The 19,035-nt window shown below is 40.3% G+C and overlaps 2 protein-coding genes across 2 annotated transcripts in view; both read right to left on the bottom strand.

Annotated features, from left to right (window-relative positions):
- Window positions 1-4,313: 4,313 nt before the first annotated feature.
- Window positions 4,314-19,035, bottom strand: part of LOC125257434 (sialoadhesin-like) — a 103,283-nt gene continuing 88,561 nt past the window's right edge. Inside the window, exons 7-8 of the mRNA XM_048173761.1 lie at window positions 4,871-4,922; window positions 4,314-4,751 (exon numbers count right to left, since the gene is read on the bottom strand). The gene's annotated coding sequence lies outside the window, so the exon portion shown is untranslated. The remainder of the gene's footprint in view (window positions 4,752-4,870; window positions 4,923-19,035) is intronic.
- Window positions 4,896-8,949, bottom strand: LOC125257720. The gene is made up of 5 exons (XM_048174371.1): window positions 7,690-8,949; window positions 6,584-6,692; window positions 5,508-5,866; window positions 5,195-5,455; window positions 4,896-4,924 (listed from the first exon to the last, which is right to left on the bottom strand). The coding sequence occupies exons 1-5, from the start codon at window positions 8,525-8,527 to the stop codon at window positions 4,896-4,898; spliced, it is 1,596 nt and encodes a 531-aa protein (XP_048030328.1). The 5' UTR covers window positions 8,528-8,949.

The raw sequence follows: 19,035 nt of genomic DNA, 5'->3' as shown, positions 1-19,035 counted from the left end.
GCCCCACATTTTCTGAAACGTGTGCGCGTTGCTCCCTCCTGTGGCGAACTTCGGTAACTGCACATAGCCCAAAAACAAAAGGAGAAAGCACTGAGACTTATAAAATAGACTTCTTTTATGTGTTCATCTACATTATATGCATACTACAAAGGTCACAGTATAAGCCTAACTGGCAAATAATCTTTATCAATAAAAGACTGGACTGAACTGGTACAACGCTGCATTGGCAGCACTTTTTTTCAAACATGGCAGAAGACAATGTAATAACTCCACAAGTGCACTTCAGAGCTGTTTTACCTCCAGACTTCACTGGGGATGGCAATGAAAGCTTTTCTCAATGGACTCGTCATTTTCAAGTATGCTGCGAGACCTCAGGTATGGACAAACCTCAGCTGGCCAAAGTACTTCCTTCAAGATTGGCAGGTGCTGCATTCAGTTATTGGGATAGTTTGTCAGATGACATAAAATCTGATTATGACCGTACATGTAGCAAAATGGCTGCAGTTTTTGACCAAAAACAGTTACTAAGAACTTTTCAAACGTACTTGAATGCCAGACCGCGTCTGAGTAATGAGCCATTAGAAGTGTATGCTGCTGAACTGACCCACCTTGTTCACCAAGCTTTTCCGGATTATGGACAATCTGCCATTAAAGGTGAAATTTTGCAACGTTTTATAGCTGGACTGGAACCTGCATTGCAAACTAAGCTGTACGAGTTTGGTGTTGCTACAATTGATGATGCAGTTAAAGTAGCTGGTAGGTGTGAGAGGGCACGTTCCACAGCCACTGAGCCTTTTCCTCTGCCGACATCCTCTGCACCTCAGCCTGCCGTGGTACACAGCCTCACAACTGAGTCTGCCAATATGCTTGCAGTGCAGCTCAATGACCTCCATCTGAAAGTAGACAAACTTCAGTCCATAGTTTCTATGCTGACACAGCCTAAGCCTCATCACAGCAGTGCTGTCTCATCACCTGAACACCACTTCGCCCATCGTCGGAGATCACCTTCACTTGAGAGAGCTAAAGACGATCACTATATGCCATCGTCTCGCTATCAGCATTTCACTGCATCTGATGAGCCATACTTCAGAGGACGATCTCCTGTACGTTCCAGTATCAGCCACCGCAGACCACAAGGGAGCCCCAGGTCAAGTTATCATCAGCAGCAAGGCTATGACAGACCCATATTCTATGAGAGTAGAGATACCCGCTTTAGCCCTCAGCGAAGATATGCTGCATATGATGACTCAGTGACACCTCAACCCAGCTATAGGCATCATTCGAAGGATGACAGCAGCCCAGGGGGAAACAGAGATCGACGGAGGGGTGAGCAGTATTACAGACATCGCTCTCCAAGTCCACAACGACCCCATTCACAGCATGTACATTTCACTGAACATCACCGTTCGGGAAACGAATGGTAGCTGGAGATGGGGGCCAATCTTCAGTTCAAATGTCAGTGGCCCATAGCGACAACACAGTCACACCTGAGGACTCCACAGTTTGGACCCCATACATAAAAGGACTCATCGAGGACCAAGAAGTCAGTGTTTTCCTTGACACGGGTGCTGGTTTGTCACTCATTAGTGAGGCCTTGCGTCAACACATCCCTGCACTGAAACATCGGCCCTTACTGAAAAGTTTCCAGGTGGCACACACACTGACAGGACATCAATTAAACATTTTAGGTTCATTAACTGTCACATTACGCCTTGGGTCACACATTTTCAGTATGGACATGTATGTTGTAAGAGACTCTAGACAGGACGCCCTTCTTGGGTGGGACTTTTTCAAAACACATGGTGCCTCAATTGACACAGCCTCTGGTGCTTTCATGTTCGAGAATGAAAAAATTTCTCTTCTCAGTTCCTCCCAAGCATTGCCTTTTTGCTGTAATGTGTTCTTGCTCTCACAGGTCTCAGTCCCACCCTTGACAGAGATTGTTGTTCCTGCCTCAGTAGCATGTGTATCTGAAACAGGTAGTCAGCTCCATGGTTTTCAAGGTATCCTAGAACCAAATGTGTCATTTGACAAAGATTTAGCTGTTACTCGTAGCTTCTCTAATGTTGAAAACGGGCTCACTGTTGTTCATCTACTTAATCCTACACACCAAGACATTGAGCTGCCCAAACAGGCCCATTTAGGTCAGTTCTACTCTGTGCGTAACATGCCTTCTGATTTCTATAGGCCTGTGGACACTCTTGTAGCTCAGGTTAGCCTGCCAAGCCCTTTGTGCAAAATACCTGATGTTCACATGGGTACAGACACTCTTACTCCCAATGAGGTGAAAGTAGTTCATTCCCTCCTACAAGAGAACTGTGATATCTTCAGTACTTCCTCTACTGATCTAGGTCGAACTGATTTGATTAAGCATAGCATACACACATCCTCTACGTCCCCTGCACGTCAGAGAGCATATCGTACATCTCCTGTCCTACCAGAGGAAATCCACAAACAAGTACAGAAACTTCTTGATGCTGACTTAATTGAGCCTAGCCATAGTCCATGGTCCTCCCCAGTGATACTTGTTCGTAAGAAGGATGGATCTTACAGATTTTGTATAGATTACAGACGTTTAAACTCGATTACAATCAAAGATGCACACCCGCTCCCACGTGTGGATGACAGTTTGGATGCCCTATCTGGAGCCACCCTCTTTAGTACGCTAGATTTGTCAAGTGGCTTTTGGCAGATTCAAATGGATGATGCTAGTAAGGAAAAAACTGCCTTTACTATGGGTGATTCCCTGTATCATTTTAAGGTCATGTCAATGGGCCTTACTAATGCCCCCCCGACATTTCAGCGATTGATGGAGCTTGTTCATCGTGGCCTCCATTGGTCTAAGACTTTGGTATATCTTGATGACATAATAGTCTTCAGTAAGACCTTTCAAGACCACATGTGCCACAAGTGTTTGGTAGATTGCGGCAAGCTAGTCTCAAACTCCATCCTCAAAAATGTCAGTTTTTCAAGCGATCTGTACTCTTTCTAGGACATGTGGTTTCAAAGGATGGCATTCAGCCAGACCCCAAGGTGACTGAGAAAGTGTTGAACTGACCTCGTCCAACTACACCTACAGAGGTTAGAGCTTTCATAGGCCTCTGTTCATACTATCGCCGTTTTATCAAAGATTTTGCAGAAAAAGCAGCTCCCTTACACAGTCTGACGAGGAAACATGCCAAATTCATTTGGAGTGAAGAATGTGAAGACACTTTTCAGTATTTTCAGAATGCTCTATCTTCCTCTCCTATCCTCACTTACCCTGATTTCAGCAAGTCTTTTATTCTATATATGCATGCATCTCACCATGCTATTGGCTCCGTTCTTGCACAACAACAACAGGGTGTTGAAAAGGTAGTAGCCTATGCCGGTCATGTGTAGGGCTGGGCGATGTATCGAATGCTTTTGTCACGTGCATTTCTTCAGTAAAGCCGGTTCCCTGATTACAGCTAAATCGCCATCACCTGCTTTCAAATGGAGCAGCATTTAATAGACAGAGCCGTAGATCACTGATAAGCCACGCAATATCGCGTTCAATATCGACGGTTCCTTTTGGTAACATCAGTAATCTAATATTTGTTTTGTACCTTTATAATACACTAACAACCACCAAACACAGTGGTGATGAGAGTCACATGATGAATCATCACAAGCAGCTTTTCCACCAGCTGAGGACAGATACTAATATATAGAAGGTGCGCACTGTCATTCACACTAACACTAAACACCAACATAGTAACACATGTAATTCAAAAAATGCAATAAACATTCATTTAACAGCATTATATATAACATAAAACCCTAATTTACATAACTGATTAGAAAGAAACTAAGAAAAAAAAAGAAGAAACAGTTATTTCAACAAAAATCCATCAAATGTGAAGTGTCACACAGGGAATTATGGGAATGTAAATTTACATCTTTTTTTTTTTGTAAATTACACAAGTACTTGAGCTTTTTAACTTTCAAAAACTTAAAATTCATCAGTATTTTACTGTAAAATTACATGAAATGTACAGTTAGATCTATAACAGTTATTGCTTTTATATAGTATGGAAACTTTCCATTAACCAATTAACAAGTTTTCACACTGTAGAATTTTTACAGTCTTTTACTGTTAAAATATGATTTTTTTTTCTTTTACAGCATAGTTCATATATACTAATATGAAAATGCTTCTAAATGAATCTTAGTTCATGTTAATGTCACCTTTTAATAATACAAAATTAAAATCAAAAGTTGTATCTGTATCTGACTTTATATTAATAAATACTGTAACAAACAGCTTAGTAGTAGTAGTAATAGTAGTAGTATCTTTATTTGTCCCTTCACAGAGCAATTTATGCAACATTCAACATCACAAACACACAATTAATATAAAACATCACAACATACACAACTATGAAACCCGGGCATTTAACAATGCACCTATCTTGATCATTGTTAGTTAACTAATCTTAACTAATGGGACCTTACTGTAAAGTGTTACTTGTTTTCTAACCAGAGACAAAAGACACAGTTGTTATATTGTTTACAACACATCTATATTATCCAAGCAGATGACATTTTCTGTTAAATCATATAATTCTGATGTAGAGTAATAGTTGACAGTCTTTGGCATTTCAAATGGTGCAGTTGGTGGAAAAGTCAATCGCTTCATATGGATCATGTGATTCTCGTTACAGCCTCTTTCATTATTACTTTCTTTTCATGAAATCATTTTCATAAATGCAATCGATCTGTACACGACCCTGACAAAGCAAAAAAAGTAAGTATTTACTCTATTTTACATTTTATGTGAATATCTACTTATGGTGTTTCTCATCAGTAATGGCAATAATGCAGACCTCTAAAAAAAGTGTAGAATTACCTGATCAGTTTCTCTAACAATGGATTCACTGGATGCTTTTGCCTTTTGCACCCTCTATCAACAGGAAATTCATAAATCACAAACATGAACATTTGTGAAACATCATATTTAGTCTTTGCATACCTTTTTAAAAATGTTGCCACAAGAAATAACAACAGTAAAGCTGAAATTCCTCCTACACAGCCTGCGATCAAAGGCACGGATAATTCTACTGGGTGGCAGATAAAAACAGAAATAAATAGATGTTGGTGTTCAGTAGATTATATACAATATGAGACAAGGTTATATTATAATTAGCATGTCAGATTTATAAATTATATTTACCTGCCACAGTCAGCTGGATCTCTTCTGACATCTGAATACCATGTTCATTCTTTGCTATGCAAAAGTACTGGCCTCCACTGCTATTTACAGTAAAGGTCAGTTGTTCTCCTGAAACCAGCTGATTCTCATTTCCACATTTGTGCCAGAAGAAGACCATGTTATTTGATGGACTGGCTTTGCTTTTGCAGGTCAAAGTCACATTAGTGCCAAAAGAGACTGAAGCAAATGGATCGATGGTGATGTGAGTTTCTTTTGGAGGAACTTGAGGGAAAAATAGAAACATCTTTAGATAAACTAAATGTTATAATATTACACATTTGAACATAAAAGAGCAAAACTACTCCAAATCTCTTATACAGGACTCGTAGCATCACGGTGGTCTCCACAGTTGAGTCATTAGATGTATTTCTTGGATATTTAGCAGTGCAGGAGATGTTTCTTCTGTGATCCATGTATGAAGCTTTGAAGGTCATGTGTGAAAACACTGACTGGGTTTTATCAGGCTTCTCCTGTAACTGTGTTGTAATGTGGGCAGATTCAGGGATGTAAGACCAGGATATTGTAGGAGGTTGTTTGGGGCAGGGGGCTTCAGCAGAGCAGCTCAGATGGACTGTTGTTTCCTCCATCACTTCCTTCAGATCAGTGGGTTTGAGGATGAGAGGTGTGGTGAATCTAGAGGGCAAATTGTACAAAGTATAAAATACAGGAAAACATACGACTGTTACGGTACACAGGAGTCAGACACAGATGTAAACAGGTAACTGTAGTTTATTTGACACCAGTAGAGCGGCAGGCAGTAAACAGGTAAGCAGAGATGCAATGGTAGATGAATGAATGAGTAGCATGGAGATAGTTACTGTCCTTTTCCTTTTCAAATGTGAACACGCTGGAGCTTGGAGATCGCTGGAGATGGGTAGAGAACTCACACACAGGAGACGAGGCACACAGAGGGAAGGAGACACGCTGGAGACTAAGTAAGTATGGTATAGGTATAGGTAAGTATGGAGCGGAGAGTCCTTGAGGTAAGCATTAACGTGAGTATATGCAAACGAGACCGGACATGGAGTGCTGTGTGTGTGTGCTCTTTTTGGTGCTGCTGATGAGTGCAATGATGAGGTGCAGGTGGCGGTGATCAGTACTCTGGGGATGGCGTGCGCTGTGATTGGTGGAGGTTGGAACCTGACGTGTCTGTGACAGTACCCCCCCCCTCCACGGCCCGCTCCTGAGGGCCGAGGACCCTGACGCTGTGGTGGTCGTCCTCTTCCCCGCAGTGCCGGTCTATCAGGGTGACTGTCGTGGAAAGTTTGAAGTAAGCTAGGATCGAGGATGTCGTTTCTTGGAACCCAGGAGCGTTCCTGAGGGCCGTATCCTTCCCAATCGACCAAGTACTCCAGCTGACCACTACGACGCCGGGAGTCCAAGATCTCATGGACCTTGTATGCTGCTCCGTCTTCCAGGATGAGTGGAAGGGGGGGTTCGGCGGGAGTCACGCCAGGTCCTGTGGAGAGAGCAGAAGGATGATAAGGTTTGAGGAGTGAGACGTGGAAAGTTGAGTGAATATGTTACCCCTGTGGCAGTTGGAGTTGGTAAGTGACCGGGTTGATCTGCTTGACGATGGGAAATGGGCCAATGAAACTGGGACTCAGCTTCTTGCAGGGCAGACGCAGTCTGATGTCCCGTGTCGACAGCCATACCTTCTGTCCGGGGTGGGAGACAGGGGCGTTGGAGCGCCGCAGGTCCACTGTCATCCTGCGTCTGGTGGTGGTGAGCTGAGTCCCAGACCCTCTCGCTCTCTTGGAACCAGTAATCCACTGCCGGAATGTTAGATGGTTCCCCGGTCCAGGGGAACAGTGGGGGTTGGTAGCCGAGTACGCACTGGAATGGAGTGAGTCCTGTAGTCGACTGCCGGAGGGAGTTCTGGGCGTACTCGGCTCAACCCAGGAACTGGTTCCAAGAGTCCTGGTGGTCATGACAGAAGGTACGGAGGAAGCGGCCGATCTCCTGGACCTTCCTTTCCGTCTGCCCGTTCGACTGCGGATGGTACCCCGATGTTAGGCTGACGGCCACACCTAGGAGTGAGTGGAATGCCTTCCATACCCTAGAGATGAACTGGGGTCCTCTGTCCGATACAATGTCCTCTGGTATTCCGAAATACCTGAACACGTGGTTGAAGAGCATTTCAGCTGTTTCCATGGCAGTGGGTAATCCTCTTAGTGGAATGAGACGACAAGACTTGGAGAAACGATCTATGATGACTAGGATGCAGGTATTCCCATCAGAAGCAGGAAGGTCCGTTATGAAATCCACCCCTAGGTGTGACCATGGTCGGTTGGGAACGGGCAGAGGAAGGAGTTTCCCAGCTGGCAGATGACGGGGACTTTTGGAGATGGCGCACTCCCGACAGCTCTGCACGTACCTTCTGACATCGGCTGCCATCCCTGGCCACCAGAAGCGTTCTTTCAGAAACAAGAGGGTTTCATTGACCCCCAGGTGACCAGTGCCTAGTGACGTGTGAGCTGAATGGATGGTTGGAATGCGTTGTGTCCGGGTGATGTAGAGCAAGCCAGGTGGACAGCCTGGTGGAAGGTTCGTGGAGGCATTGGAGGAGGGAATGGTCTCCTCTGACCAAGTGATGGGGCTTACTATGAGTGAGCTCGGGATGATTGGCTCAGGTTCTTCTGTTTTCTCTTCAGGAGCATAGAGACGGGAGAGAGCGTCCGCTTTTGTATTCTTTGAGCCAGGTCGGTAGGAGATGGTGTAGTTAAACTGGGAGAAGAACATGGCCCAACAAGCTTGTCTTGGATTTAACCTTTTGGCAGAACAGAGATACTCTAGGTTTTTGTGATCTGTCAGAACCAGGAACGCATATTTGGCTCCCTCCAACCAATGCCTCCACTCTTCCAGAGCAAGCTTCACAGCAAGGAGTTCCCTGTCACCGATGGTGTAGTTGACTTCCACCGGGCTGAGCTTGCGGGAGAAGAAGGCGCATGGGTGGAGTCTACTTGGCGTCCCCTGCTGCTGTGACAACACCGCTCCCACTCCGGTGGTAGAGGTGTCCACCTCTACGATGAAGGGCAGCTCTGGATCGGGGTGGACGAGTAAGGGAGCGGTGGTGAAGGCTTCCTTGAGGCGATTGAAGGCGTTGGTGGCTGCTGGACTCCAGGACAGAGACTTGGGCTTATTTCTGAGGAGACTGGTGAGTTGATGGGTGATGGAGCTGTAATCTTTGATAAACTGGCGATAGAAGTTTGCGAATCCAAGGAAGCGTTGTAACTCTTTGATGGTTGTGGGTTCTGGCCAGTTGGTGATGGATTCCACCTTCCTCTCGTCCATCCGGATGCCACTGTGGTCGATGATGTATCCCAGGAATGACACTTTTCCGCTTTGAGGAATAGATGGAACTGACGAAGGTGTGTGAGGACCTCCGCAACGTGTCGGCGATGTTCGGCCTGGCTCCGGGAGTAGATGAGTATGTCGTCGATGTAAACTAGGACGAAGCGATGGAGAAACTCCCGGAGCACCTCATGAATGAAGTCCTGGAATACGGAGGGGGCGTTGACCAGGCCATACGGCATCACCAGGTATTCATAGTGGCCAGTAGGAGTAATGAAGGCGGTCTTCCACTCGTCCCCCTCACGTATCCAGATGAGGTTATACGCGCTGCGGAGGTCCAACTTCGTAAACACAGTGGCACCACAGAGATGTTCCAGGGCCGCTGGGACGAGAGGAAGGGGATATCTGAATTTCACAGTGATCTTGTTGAGGGAGCAATAGTCAATACATGGCCGCATGGCCTTTTTAGCCACGAAGAAGAAGCTGGAAGCAGCAGGGGAAGTAGAGGCTTGCCAGTTATGGAGTTGATCTGGTAGATCGTCGGAGACGGAGAGGTCTTGAGATGAAGCTGCCGGCAGAGGGCGCCGGAGACGAAGTTGCCGGCTGACCCTGAGTCGAGGAGCGCAACCACTGTAAGGGAGATATCAACGGCAGTAAGATTGACGACAGTGGTGAGTGGTTTCATTTTCTGAATAAAAGGGATGATGGCACTCACCATGGGTCGAGGAGGTCGTGTGGGGCACGTCGCAATCGCATACCCGGGAACGCCACAATATAAACACAGGTTCAGGGTCAGCCGACGATGGTGCTCAGAAGGGGTTAAACGTGAGTTTTCTACATCCATAGGTTCGTTGGCTGGTTCTGGGGAGCTGACGGGTTCGGACCGGCAGAGGAGCATGTTGGGAAGTGACTGGTCCTGGTGCTCTTGGAGGCACGCCTGCATACGAGTGGCGCAGCGGAAGCGCATCCACCAGGGCTTGGAAGGGGTCTGGTTGGCTCATACTGGGTCTGCGGTATTGGTCCGGTCTTCTGTTACGGTACACAGGAGTCAGACACAGATGTAAACAGGTAACTGTATTTGACTGTATTTATTTGACACCAGTAGAGCGGCAGGCAGTAAACAGGTAAGCAGAGATGCAATGGTAGATGAATGAATGAGTAGAATGGAGATAGTTACTGTCCTTTTCCTTTTCAGATGTGAACACGCTGGAGCTTGGAGATCGCTGGAGATGGGTAGAGCACTCACACACAGGAGACGAGGCACACAGAGGGAAGGAGACACGCTGGAGACAGGTAAGTATGGAGCGGAGAGTCCTTGAGGTAAGCATTAACGTGAGTATATGCAAATGAGACCGGACATGGAGTGCTGTGTGTGTGTGCTCTTTATGGTGCTGCTGATGAGTGCAATGATGAGGTGCAGGTGGCGGTGATCAGTACTCTGAGGATGGCGTGCGCTGTGATTGGTGGAGGTTGGAACCTAACGTGTCTGCGACAACCACAATACGTAAATAATTAGGCGTACCTTAGTGGGAAACAACTGACCTAAGCGCCACAGCAGGAATGTTAACTTCATTCTCCATGATGATTGGCTGAGAAGACGTAACAGAGATGAGATGGAAGACGTGCCTAACAAAGTTCAAGTTCTAGTTACAATCATGACGTAGAGGATCCACATAGCTAGATCAATGATCCGATTTATAACGACCATCATTTGAAGTGTCACAAAATACTGACATTATCATACCTCATGGGATTTTTTTCATTATTGATCGTACACCATACAGAGGTCAAAATTATTGTACAAATACGATAATTATCATATGTCTGGCAACACTGGTCAAACCGCCAAACTGCTGAAGTCATGTGACTTTGGTGCTCCGAAACGCTGATTCGATTAGCTGATTCATAATGCTCCAAAGCTTCCTGAAACAGTGTTTTGAAATCGGCCATCACTATATAAGTCGTTATTTTGTTTTTTTGGCACACCAAAAATATTCTCGTCTCTTTATAATATTAATATTGAACCACTGTACTCACATGAACTGATTTAAATATGTTTTTAGTACATAAATTAATCTTGAGAAAGGGAATGTCATTGTTGGCTATGCAGGCCTCACTGAGCCATCAGATTTCAACTAAAATATCTTAATTTGTGTTCTGAAGATTAACAAAGGTCTTACAGGTGTGGAACAGCATGAGGGTGAGTAATAAATGAAAGAATTTTCGGGTGAACCCGAATTTTTGGGTGAACTAACCCTTTAAGATCTGCTCACTGAATGGTTCTTCAAAGGCACAAAAATAATTCTTCATATGGCATTGCCTCAAAAATGCATTTTTTGGAAAAACTTTATTTTTAAGAATGTAAATCCAAGTGTGTGTTGTGTGTTTTTTTAAAGTACAATAAAAGCCTTTTTATAAGCCAAATTAATGTAGGGCTATTAATAATGTGCACATAAGATGCAAGCTAAAATTACTTGAGAATTTTAAGCAAAGAAGCTCAGCCGAGAAGGCAGTTACTACACTCTCACAAAACCCTCAAGCCATTCCTATAAATAAAATCTCTATACTGTAGAATTAAGGCTAGGTGTGAAATAGCATGAAAGAAGTTTACTTCAGAGATTTACTTTATTGCAGATAACTTACAATTGTAAAAGAATTTTGTTAACGTTAACTCACGCATATATTAATGAATCTATTCATATTAACAGTGCAAGTAGTTAACGCATTAGATAACATGAGCTAATCATGAACAATGCCTCTTATTTAGACTTGGTAACACTTTAAAATAAGGTTCATTAGTTAAACATTAGTTAATGTATTAAATAACATGAACCAACCATGAACAATACATTTGTTACTGTATTTACTAATCTTTGTTAACGTTAGTTAATGAAAATACAGTTGGTCATTGTTTTTTCATGTTAGTTCACAGTGCAGTAACTAATGTTAGCAAGATTTTAATAATGTATAAGTACATTTTGAAATTAACATCAACAAAGATTAATAAATGCTGTATAAGTGCAGTTCATTATTATTTCATGTTAACTAATGTAGTTAAATAATATTAACTAATGAACCTTATTGTAAAGTGTTACCGATGGAACTTTACTATAAAAGTGAAATTAGTTTTTATAATTAACTGTGTGATCTATAAAATCATACAAATACATTTGCTCTGTCACCCCTTTACCAAAAAACAAAGAGTATAATATTTGTTTATCTGTGACTAAATCATAAGAATGCACTAACATAGATATTTGAACTACCATTTAGGGAAGAATGAATGAAGAAAAAATGGAACAGAGAAGTAACAAGAACAAAACCCAACCAACCACCCAACCAACCAACCAACCCAAAAAAAAAAAAAAAAAAAACATAAATGAAGATTATAATTACAGAATACTTAAGATGTGACATTTAAACACCTGACTGGAAGACTTTGGAATCACTATGAGAAAAAACAATGAATGTGATGTACAGTAATACACTGTGAGGCCCGCCCAATTGGCCCAATGGCGGTTTCCCACAGGACGGGGAAGGTTTCTTGCGCGTTCGGTCTTTTCAGTGTGGCAAAGTAGTTTAATTCCAATTAAATGTTTATCTGACTCCATTTTATTATGACCTCCAATTTAGGTTAGAATGCCAATTGATTATTGACAATTTATATGATAATTTATCTAGACATTTGATTATTCTATTTAACTCTTTACTCTTATTGTTCTCGTTCATTCAGTTCTCAGAGTCACACAGGGTCCTCGTACCAGCTGCGGGCCCACAATCACAAACTCGCCAGTACCCATGTAGCCCCATACAATCGCCTATATAACAACTTAGCTAAAGGTAAGACAATAATCAGGGGTTATGACCAGTACTACCCCTCGATAGTAATTTATCTGGCCCCATATAGTTAATAATATAACTGTATAACAACTTAATTAAAGCAGAGGCACTGACCAGAGGTTATGACCAGTACACCTTTGTCTACCCCATATAGTGAACACTCTAAAAAATGCTGGGCTAAAAACAACCCAAGTTGGGTTAAATATGGACAAGCCCAGCAAGTTGGGTTAAAGGGCACCTATTATGCCCTCTTTCACAAGATGTAATATAAGTCTCTGGTCTGGTCAAGTTTCAGCTTAAAATACCCCACAAATTTGCCCCTATTTGGGGGTGAGCAAAAACATGCCTTTTACTATATTACTATATTACTGGCTAAAAACATAAATCCAAAATTGGTTGAAAAAAATGGCTGGGTGAAAACAACCCAATCCCTGGTTTTGTCCATATTTAACCCAGCATTTTTTAGAGTGAATGTGATTGCATAGCAACTTAAAGTCAAGCAGTTAGTCAGAAACCTAGAATCTCGCCAGATGTGCCCCATGCTCCATACAATCCGAGATCCAGTATGTACTTAACCCTGGCCATATATTTGCGGTAACAACGGATACATCGTAATCCACTATCAATAATTTCAGATTAAGTCAGAATAAAGCCAAATGTAACAATTTATTAGTCAGGTAAATGTATCATGCCAATTACATGATCAATTTAAAGATGATCAATACAAAACATCAAATGCTCAGAAAAAGACTAAAAAGATGCATACCTGACATTACAAAAATACACATTGCTGAGTGTCCTGGACATTCAGCAATGTGGGCTGATCTGATTACAGGATCGCACCCTGAGCGTCCTGCAACATCTCTTTAAATACGTAGACCAAGACAGAAACTTCTTTCAAATGGAAACATGAGTTCACAATGGAAATTTGCATTAATCAGTAGTAGTTTACACCTTTTGGGGACAGAAGGCCATTTGCATGAAAGACCCGGTGAAGGTGGACACATCCATTACAGAGAGCAAAATATCTCTAAAATGTTAAAACCTTTATTACCTTCTGGTTTACTTCTGTGGAAATGAGACCTTTGTACCAGTCGCACTGAGACATTTCAAATGATGCCAAACATATATGTTGTATGATAACTGTTCACATTAAACCATATCGATTTTGGGTGAATTTTAGGTCATCTCTGCATGTACTGTAGAGAGAAAAGATGGGGGAAGAGGGGGTGAAGGATAGGAAACGTAGATTAAGGCAATGCTTGAGGTGTGATTGCGTCTCAGATGGGGATGCTAATTTTGCAAGTTGACATTTGCATTTTGACATTCCCGATTACGTTCTCTATTTACTACCCCACACGATGGCACGAAACATCACATTTTACTATCTATTCATTCCCAAATATGTGCTGCAGCAGCGAATATCACAAATCATCTCTAAACACACAAAGCCATTGAGCGCATGACGCATAGGCACGCAAATTCATCACCCATTAGAACACAAACAATAACAATAAAGCCAAGCCTTATTGCGATAAACTTTGTCATTTTATTTGAAAAGCAATCAATTAATCTGAAGGGAAGCTGCGATGTTGCACAGCTGCAGAGGCTTGCTTGTGGTCCATTTTCAAGAAGTAGCCTACATTTCCATTTTTTTTTTTTTTTTTTTTTTTTTTTTTTTGCCCAAGTAGCTTTTTGATAATGCATATAATATCCAGATTTACCACGTTAAATTGTATTTGGCTAGAATGAGCACTTCCATGCATGCGCATTTTATGACCCTGTCCGTCCGACTTTTATCCATAGATCGGTTTATTAAGTCACAGTGCGTTAATATATCGCCTTATCACAAACGAGACACACAAAAGAAAATGTTGTTCATCGTGTTGTTTACTGTAACGCTTGTCTATACATAGGTTTTGTTACCGCCGGTGCTCACTGGAAGACTACATTTTCCAGCATTGCTTGAGATCTACAGCAAACTACGGCAACTCAAATAGCTCAAAATACACAGCACTTTTTTCCTTGCAGTGGTTCTAAATTTTATATATTCTATATTTTTGTATAAAGTTAGAAAGTAATAAAAATGATTTAAGTAGTATTATGTGCTGTATTAGACAATTTTAACGTAAAAGTAATCAGTTTTGATATTTAAATTATACGGAAGCCCTGAACCGCAAGGTGAAAAAAAAAAAAAAAAACCTTGGTGGGGAGGGAAAAAAAAAAACGAAAACTTATCTCGTTATTTCAACATAATAAGTCGTTATAACGACATAATATCTCGTTATTTCAACATAATAAGTCGTTATAACGACATAATATCTCGTTATTTCAAGATATTAAGTCGTTATAACGACATAATAACTCTTCATTATCTATCAAGTATGATAAAGGACGTATACTTATCAATGTCCTCAGTGGCGCAATGTTAAAGTATTGGGCCGCCAGTATAGCTTTTACTGCGATCGCCGCGGTTTCGAATCCGCCTTTTGCCGAGTTCGTTCTTCTCTAGTTTCACATCACATATCAAAAAAGGCATTTATTTTCAATAAAAATTAAAACTATGTTATAAAAGTGCAAATAACCTGTATAACGAGTGTTTAATAACATTAAAAGTATTTATTGGGCAGGGTTAGAAGCATGTTCGATATTACCCACTAGAGGGCAGAATAAGACAGGGAATCAATTAAAGAATGCAATAGTTATGTTGACCTACTGTTACAAGTTGGTGCTCCAAAATCCCAGAGGTTTATCATGGGAATTTGCATTCATCCCAGGCTAACCTTTATTGATGTTAAATTTATTAGACCATAGTAAATAAAACAATTTACAGTGCAAATGTCAGGGGTGTCAAACTTACAGCCCGGTGTCCAATCTGATTTGAACTATAATAAAACATAGAGATGCACTAGTCCAGGGGCCAAAAACGTTTTTAAGCGTTTTTTTTTTAATTATTATTATTCTGGGTTTGCAAACAAACTGCTTTGTAATATTTTCCCAAAATTTCATCTGTGTATTTACGAAGTATGTAAGCAGGACTTTAACACGCTGAATACGGACACAAAGAGAACAGACCCGCCAGCAGAGGAACTACTGTACCATGCACAAGCTCACTGTTTGCGAAAAATAGGGAGAATAATATAAATATTACAGTGGGATTGATATGAATATATCTCCGAAGGCAACTGTTTTTAAGAAAAGTTTTGATGGCTTTTCCTCTTATCTCCATATAAAGTAGTAATATTCATTTAGTCCGTCTGCTGATTTTGTTTTGTTATGTAGCATAATTTCACAAAGCTAAAGTCAGACCAGACCTAGTTTTTGCTGTTAATCTTGAAATTATTCAGTAATTTAGATTAAAAACAACTGCTCATGCTCATGTGCATAACATCTTTGACTATGATAAAAATGCCTCTAATATCCAAATGCCAGTGTTTGCCTCTACTATCAAAGAGATATTTGTTTAAGGACAGTTTGGCCTGTGAAAAAATAAACAACAAATAAATTTGCTTTAAAAAAAATCTGCAACCAGTATCAGAATCAGACGTTTTGCTTCTTATAAAAATTGAAATTGGCCATGATAAATCAAAATAGATGCTAATAAAAAATATTAAATAAAAAATAATTTAAAAATCGAATAGTCTTTTCACTGTAAACAAAACAAAACAAAAAAAATGCAGTTTTCTTGCAAATTAATTTGTTGTTCATATGTTTAGTATTAATGTAACTATCAGCGCACTAAAGTTATTATAAGACGAAGGTAATTCGGCCCGCATATGGTTCATTTCTTTCCAGTCCGTCCCTCAAACTAAAATGAGTTTGACACCCCTACTGTAGATGCTATTTACACTAAGTGAAAATACCGATACATCCTATTTATACTAAATGACAATAGCAGCATTTTCACGATATGCTATTTATACTAGGTGAAAATAGCGATATATTCTATTGACACCATGTAAAAGCTTATCAGTTCTTTGCAAGAAGTGTAAATAGTATTTAGATGCTGTAGGCTGGTATTGGCAGATACTATTTGTACCTCAGTATTTTTGTACAGGATGCAATAATATCATATAGAGTGATTATATTTATTAAAATTATTAAATGGATGCTGCATTATTGGGAGAAAAAAAACCCTCCACTTTCCACCAACCCTACTCAATGAACACTTTTAATATTATTAAACACTTGTTCACATTTTATTTCCACTTTTTGAACATTATTTTCATTTTATTGAAAATGTATATGATGAGAAAATAGGAGTGAGCTCTATTATTGGGTGAGCTCTGCAAAATGCTGATTCGACCCTGCGATCGCTGTAAAAGCCAAAATCTGAAACCCTACATGCTATTGTTACGCCACTGAATACATCGAATTACAACTGTCCCTTTTTAAACTTCAGTGGCCCAACCAGACATTGGAACTATACTGTAAAGAGTGTTTGTCAACAAGGGACGCTATTTGCACTTACTGTAAATAGACACTCCGTGTCCTATTATTTCAATATATTAGCACCTATTTTGATTTTTATATCTTTAGAAAATATTACAAAGCAGTTTGTTTGCAAGCCCAGAATAATAATTAAAAAAAACGTAAAAAACGTTTTTGGCCCCTGGACTAGTGCATCTCTATGTTTTATTATAGTTCAAATCAGATTGGACACCGGGCTGTAAGTTTGACACCCCTGACATTTGCACTGTAAATTGTTTTATTTACTATGGTCTAATAAATTTAACCTCAATAAAGGTTAGCCTGGGATGAACGCAAATTCTCATGATAAACCTCTGGGATTTTGGAGCACCAACTTGTAACAGTAGTTCAACATAACTATTGCGTTCTTTAATTGATTCCCTGTCTTATTCTGCCCTCTAGTGGGTAATATCGAACATGCTGCTAACCCTGCCCAATAAATACTTTTAATGTTATTAAACACTCGTTATACAGGTTACTTGCACTTTTATAACATAGTTTTAATTTTTATTGAAAATAAATGCCTTTTTTGATATGTGATGTGAAACTAGAGAAGAACGACCTCGGCAAAAGGCGGATTCGAAACCGCGGCGATCGCAGTAAAAGCTATACTGGCGGTCCAATACTTTAACATTGCGCCACTGGGGACATTGATAAGTGTACGTCCTTTATCATACTTGATAGATAATGAAGAGTTATAATGTTGAAATAACGACTTATTATGTTGAAATAACGAGATATTATGTCGTTATAACGAGATATTATGTCGTTATAACGACTTAATATCTTGAAATAACGAGATATTATGTCGTTATAACGACTTAATATCTTGAAATAACGAGATATTATGTCGTTATAACGACTTATTATGTTGAAATAACGAGATATTATGTCGTTATAACGACTTATTATGTTGAAATAACGAGATATTATGTCGTTATAACGACTTAATATCTTGAAATAACGAGATATTATGTCGTTATAACGACTTATTATGTTGAAATAACGAGATATTATGTCGTTATAACGACTTATTATGTTGAAATAACGAGATGTTATGTCGTTATAACGACTTAATATCTTGAAATAACGAGATATTATGTCGTTATAACGACTTATTATGTTGAAATAACGAGATATTATGTTGAAATAACGACTTAATATCTTGATATAACGACATAATATCTCGTTATTTCAACATAATAAGTCGTTATAACGACATAATAAGTCGTTATTTCAACATAATAACTCTTCATTATCTATCAAGTATGATAAAGGAGGTTTGCCTATCAACGTCCCCAGTGGCGTAACGCTAACGTATTGAACCGCCAGTCTAGCTTTTACTGCGATCGCCGCGGTTTCGAATCCGCCTTTTGCCGAGTTCGTTCTTCTCTAGTTTCACATCACATATCAAAAAGGCATTCATTTTCAATAAAAATTAAAACAATGTTATAAAAGTGCAAATAACCTGCCTAACGAGTGTTTAATAACATTAAAAGTATTTATTGGGCAGGGTTAGCAGCATGTTCGATATTACCCACTAGAGGGCAGAATAAGACAGGGAATCAATTAAAGAACGCAATAGTTATGTTGAACTACTGTTACAATTTGGTGCTCCAAAATCCCAGAGGTTTATCATGGGAATTTGCGTTCATCCCAGGCTAACCTTCATTGAGGTTAAATTTATTAGACCATAGTAAATAAAACAATTTACAGTGCAAATGTCAGGGGTGTCAAACTTACAGCCCGGTGTCCAATCTGATTTGAACTATAATAAAACATAGAGATGCACTAGTCCAGGGGCCAAAAACGTTTTTTACGTTTTTTTTTAATTATTATTCTGGGCTTGCAAACAAACTGCTTTGTAATATTTTCTAAAGATATAAAAATCAAAATAGGTGCTAATATATTGAAATAATAGGACACGGAGTGTCTATTTACAGTAAGTGCAAATAGCGTCCCTTGTTGACAAACACTCTTTACAGTATAGTTCCAATGTCTGGTTGGGCCACTGAAGTTTAAAAAGGGACAGTTGTAATTCGATGTATTCAGTGGCGTAACAATAGCATGTAGGGTTTCAGATTTTGGCTTTTACAGCGATCGCAGGGTCGAATCAGCATTTTGCAGAGCTCACCCAATAATAGAGCTCACTCCTATTTTCTCATCATATACATTTTCAATAAAATGAAAATAATGTT

Source organism: Megalobrama amblycephala, linkage group LG22 (genome assembly GCF_018812025.1).
Source record: "Megalobrama amblycephala isolate DHTTF-2021 linkage group LG22, ASM1881202v1, whole genome shotgun sequence".
NCBI classification, from domain to species: domain Eukaryota; kingdom Metazoa; phylum Chordata; class Actinopteri; order Cypriniformes; family Xenocyprididae; genus Megalobrama; species Megalobrama amblycephala.
The sequence above is the reverse complement of the archived record's forward strand: the minus strand, read 5'-3'. Positions and strand labels throughout refer to the sequence as shown.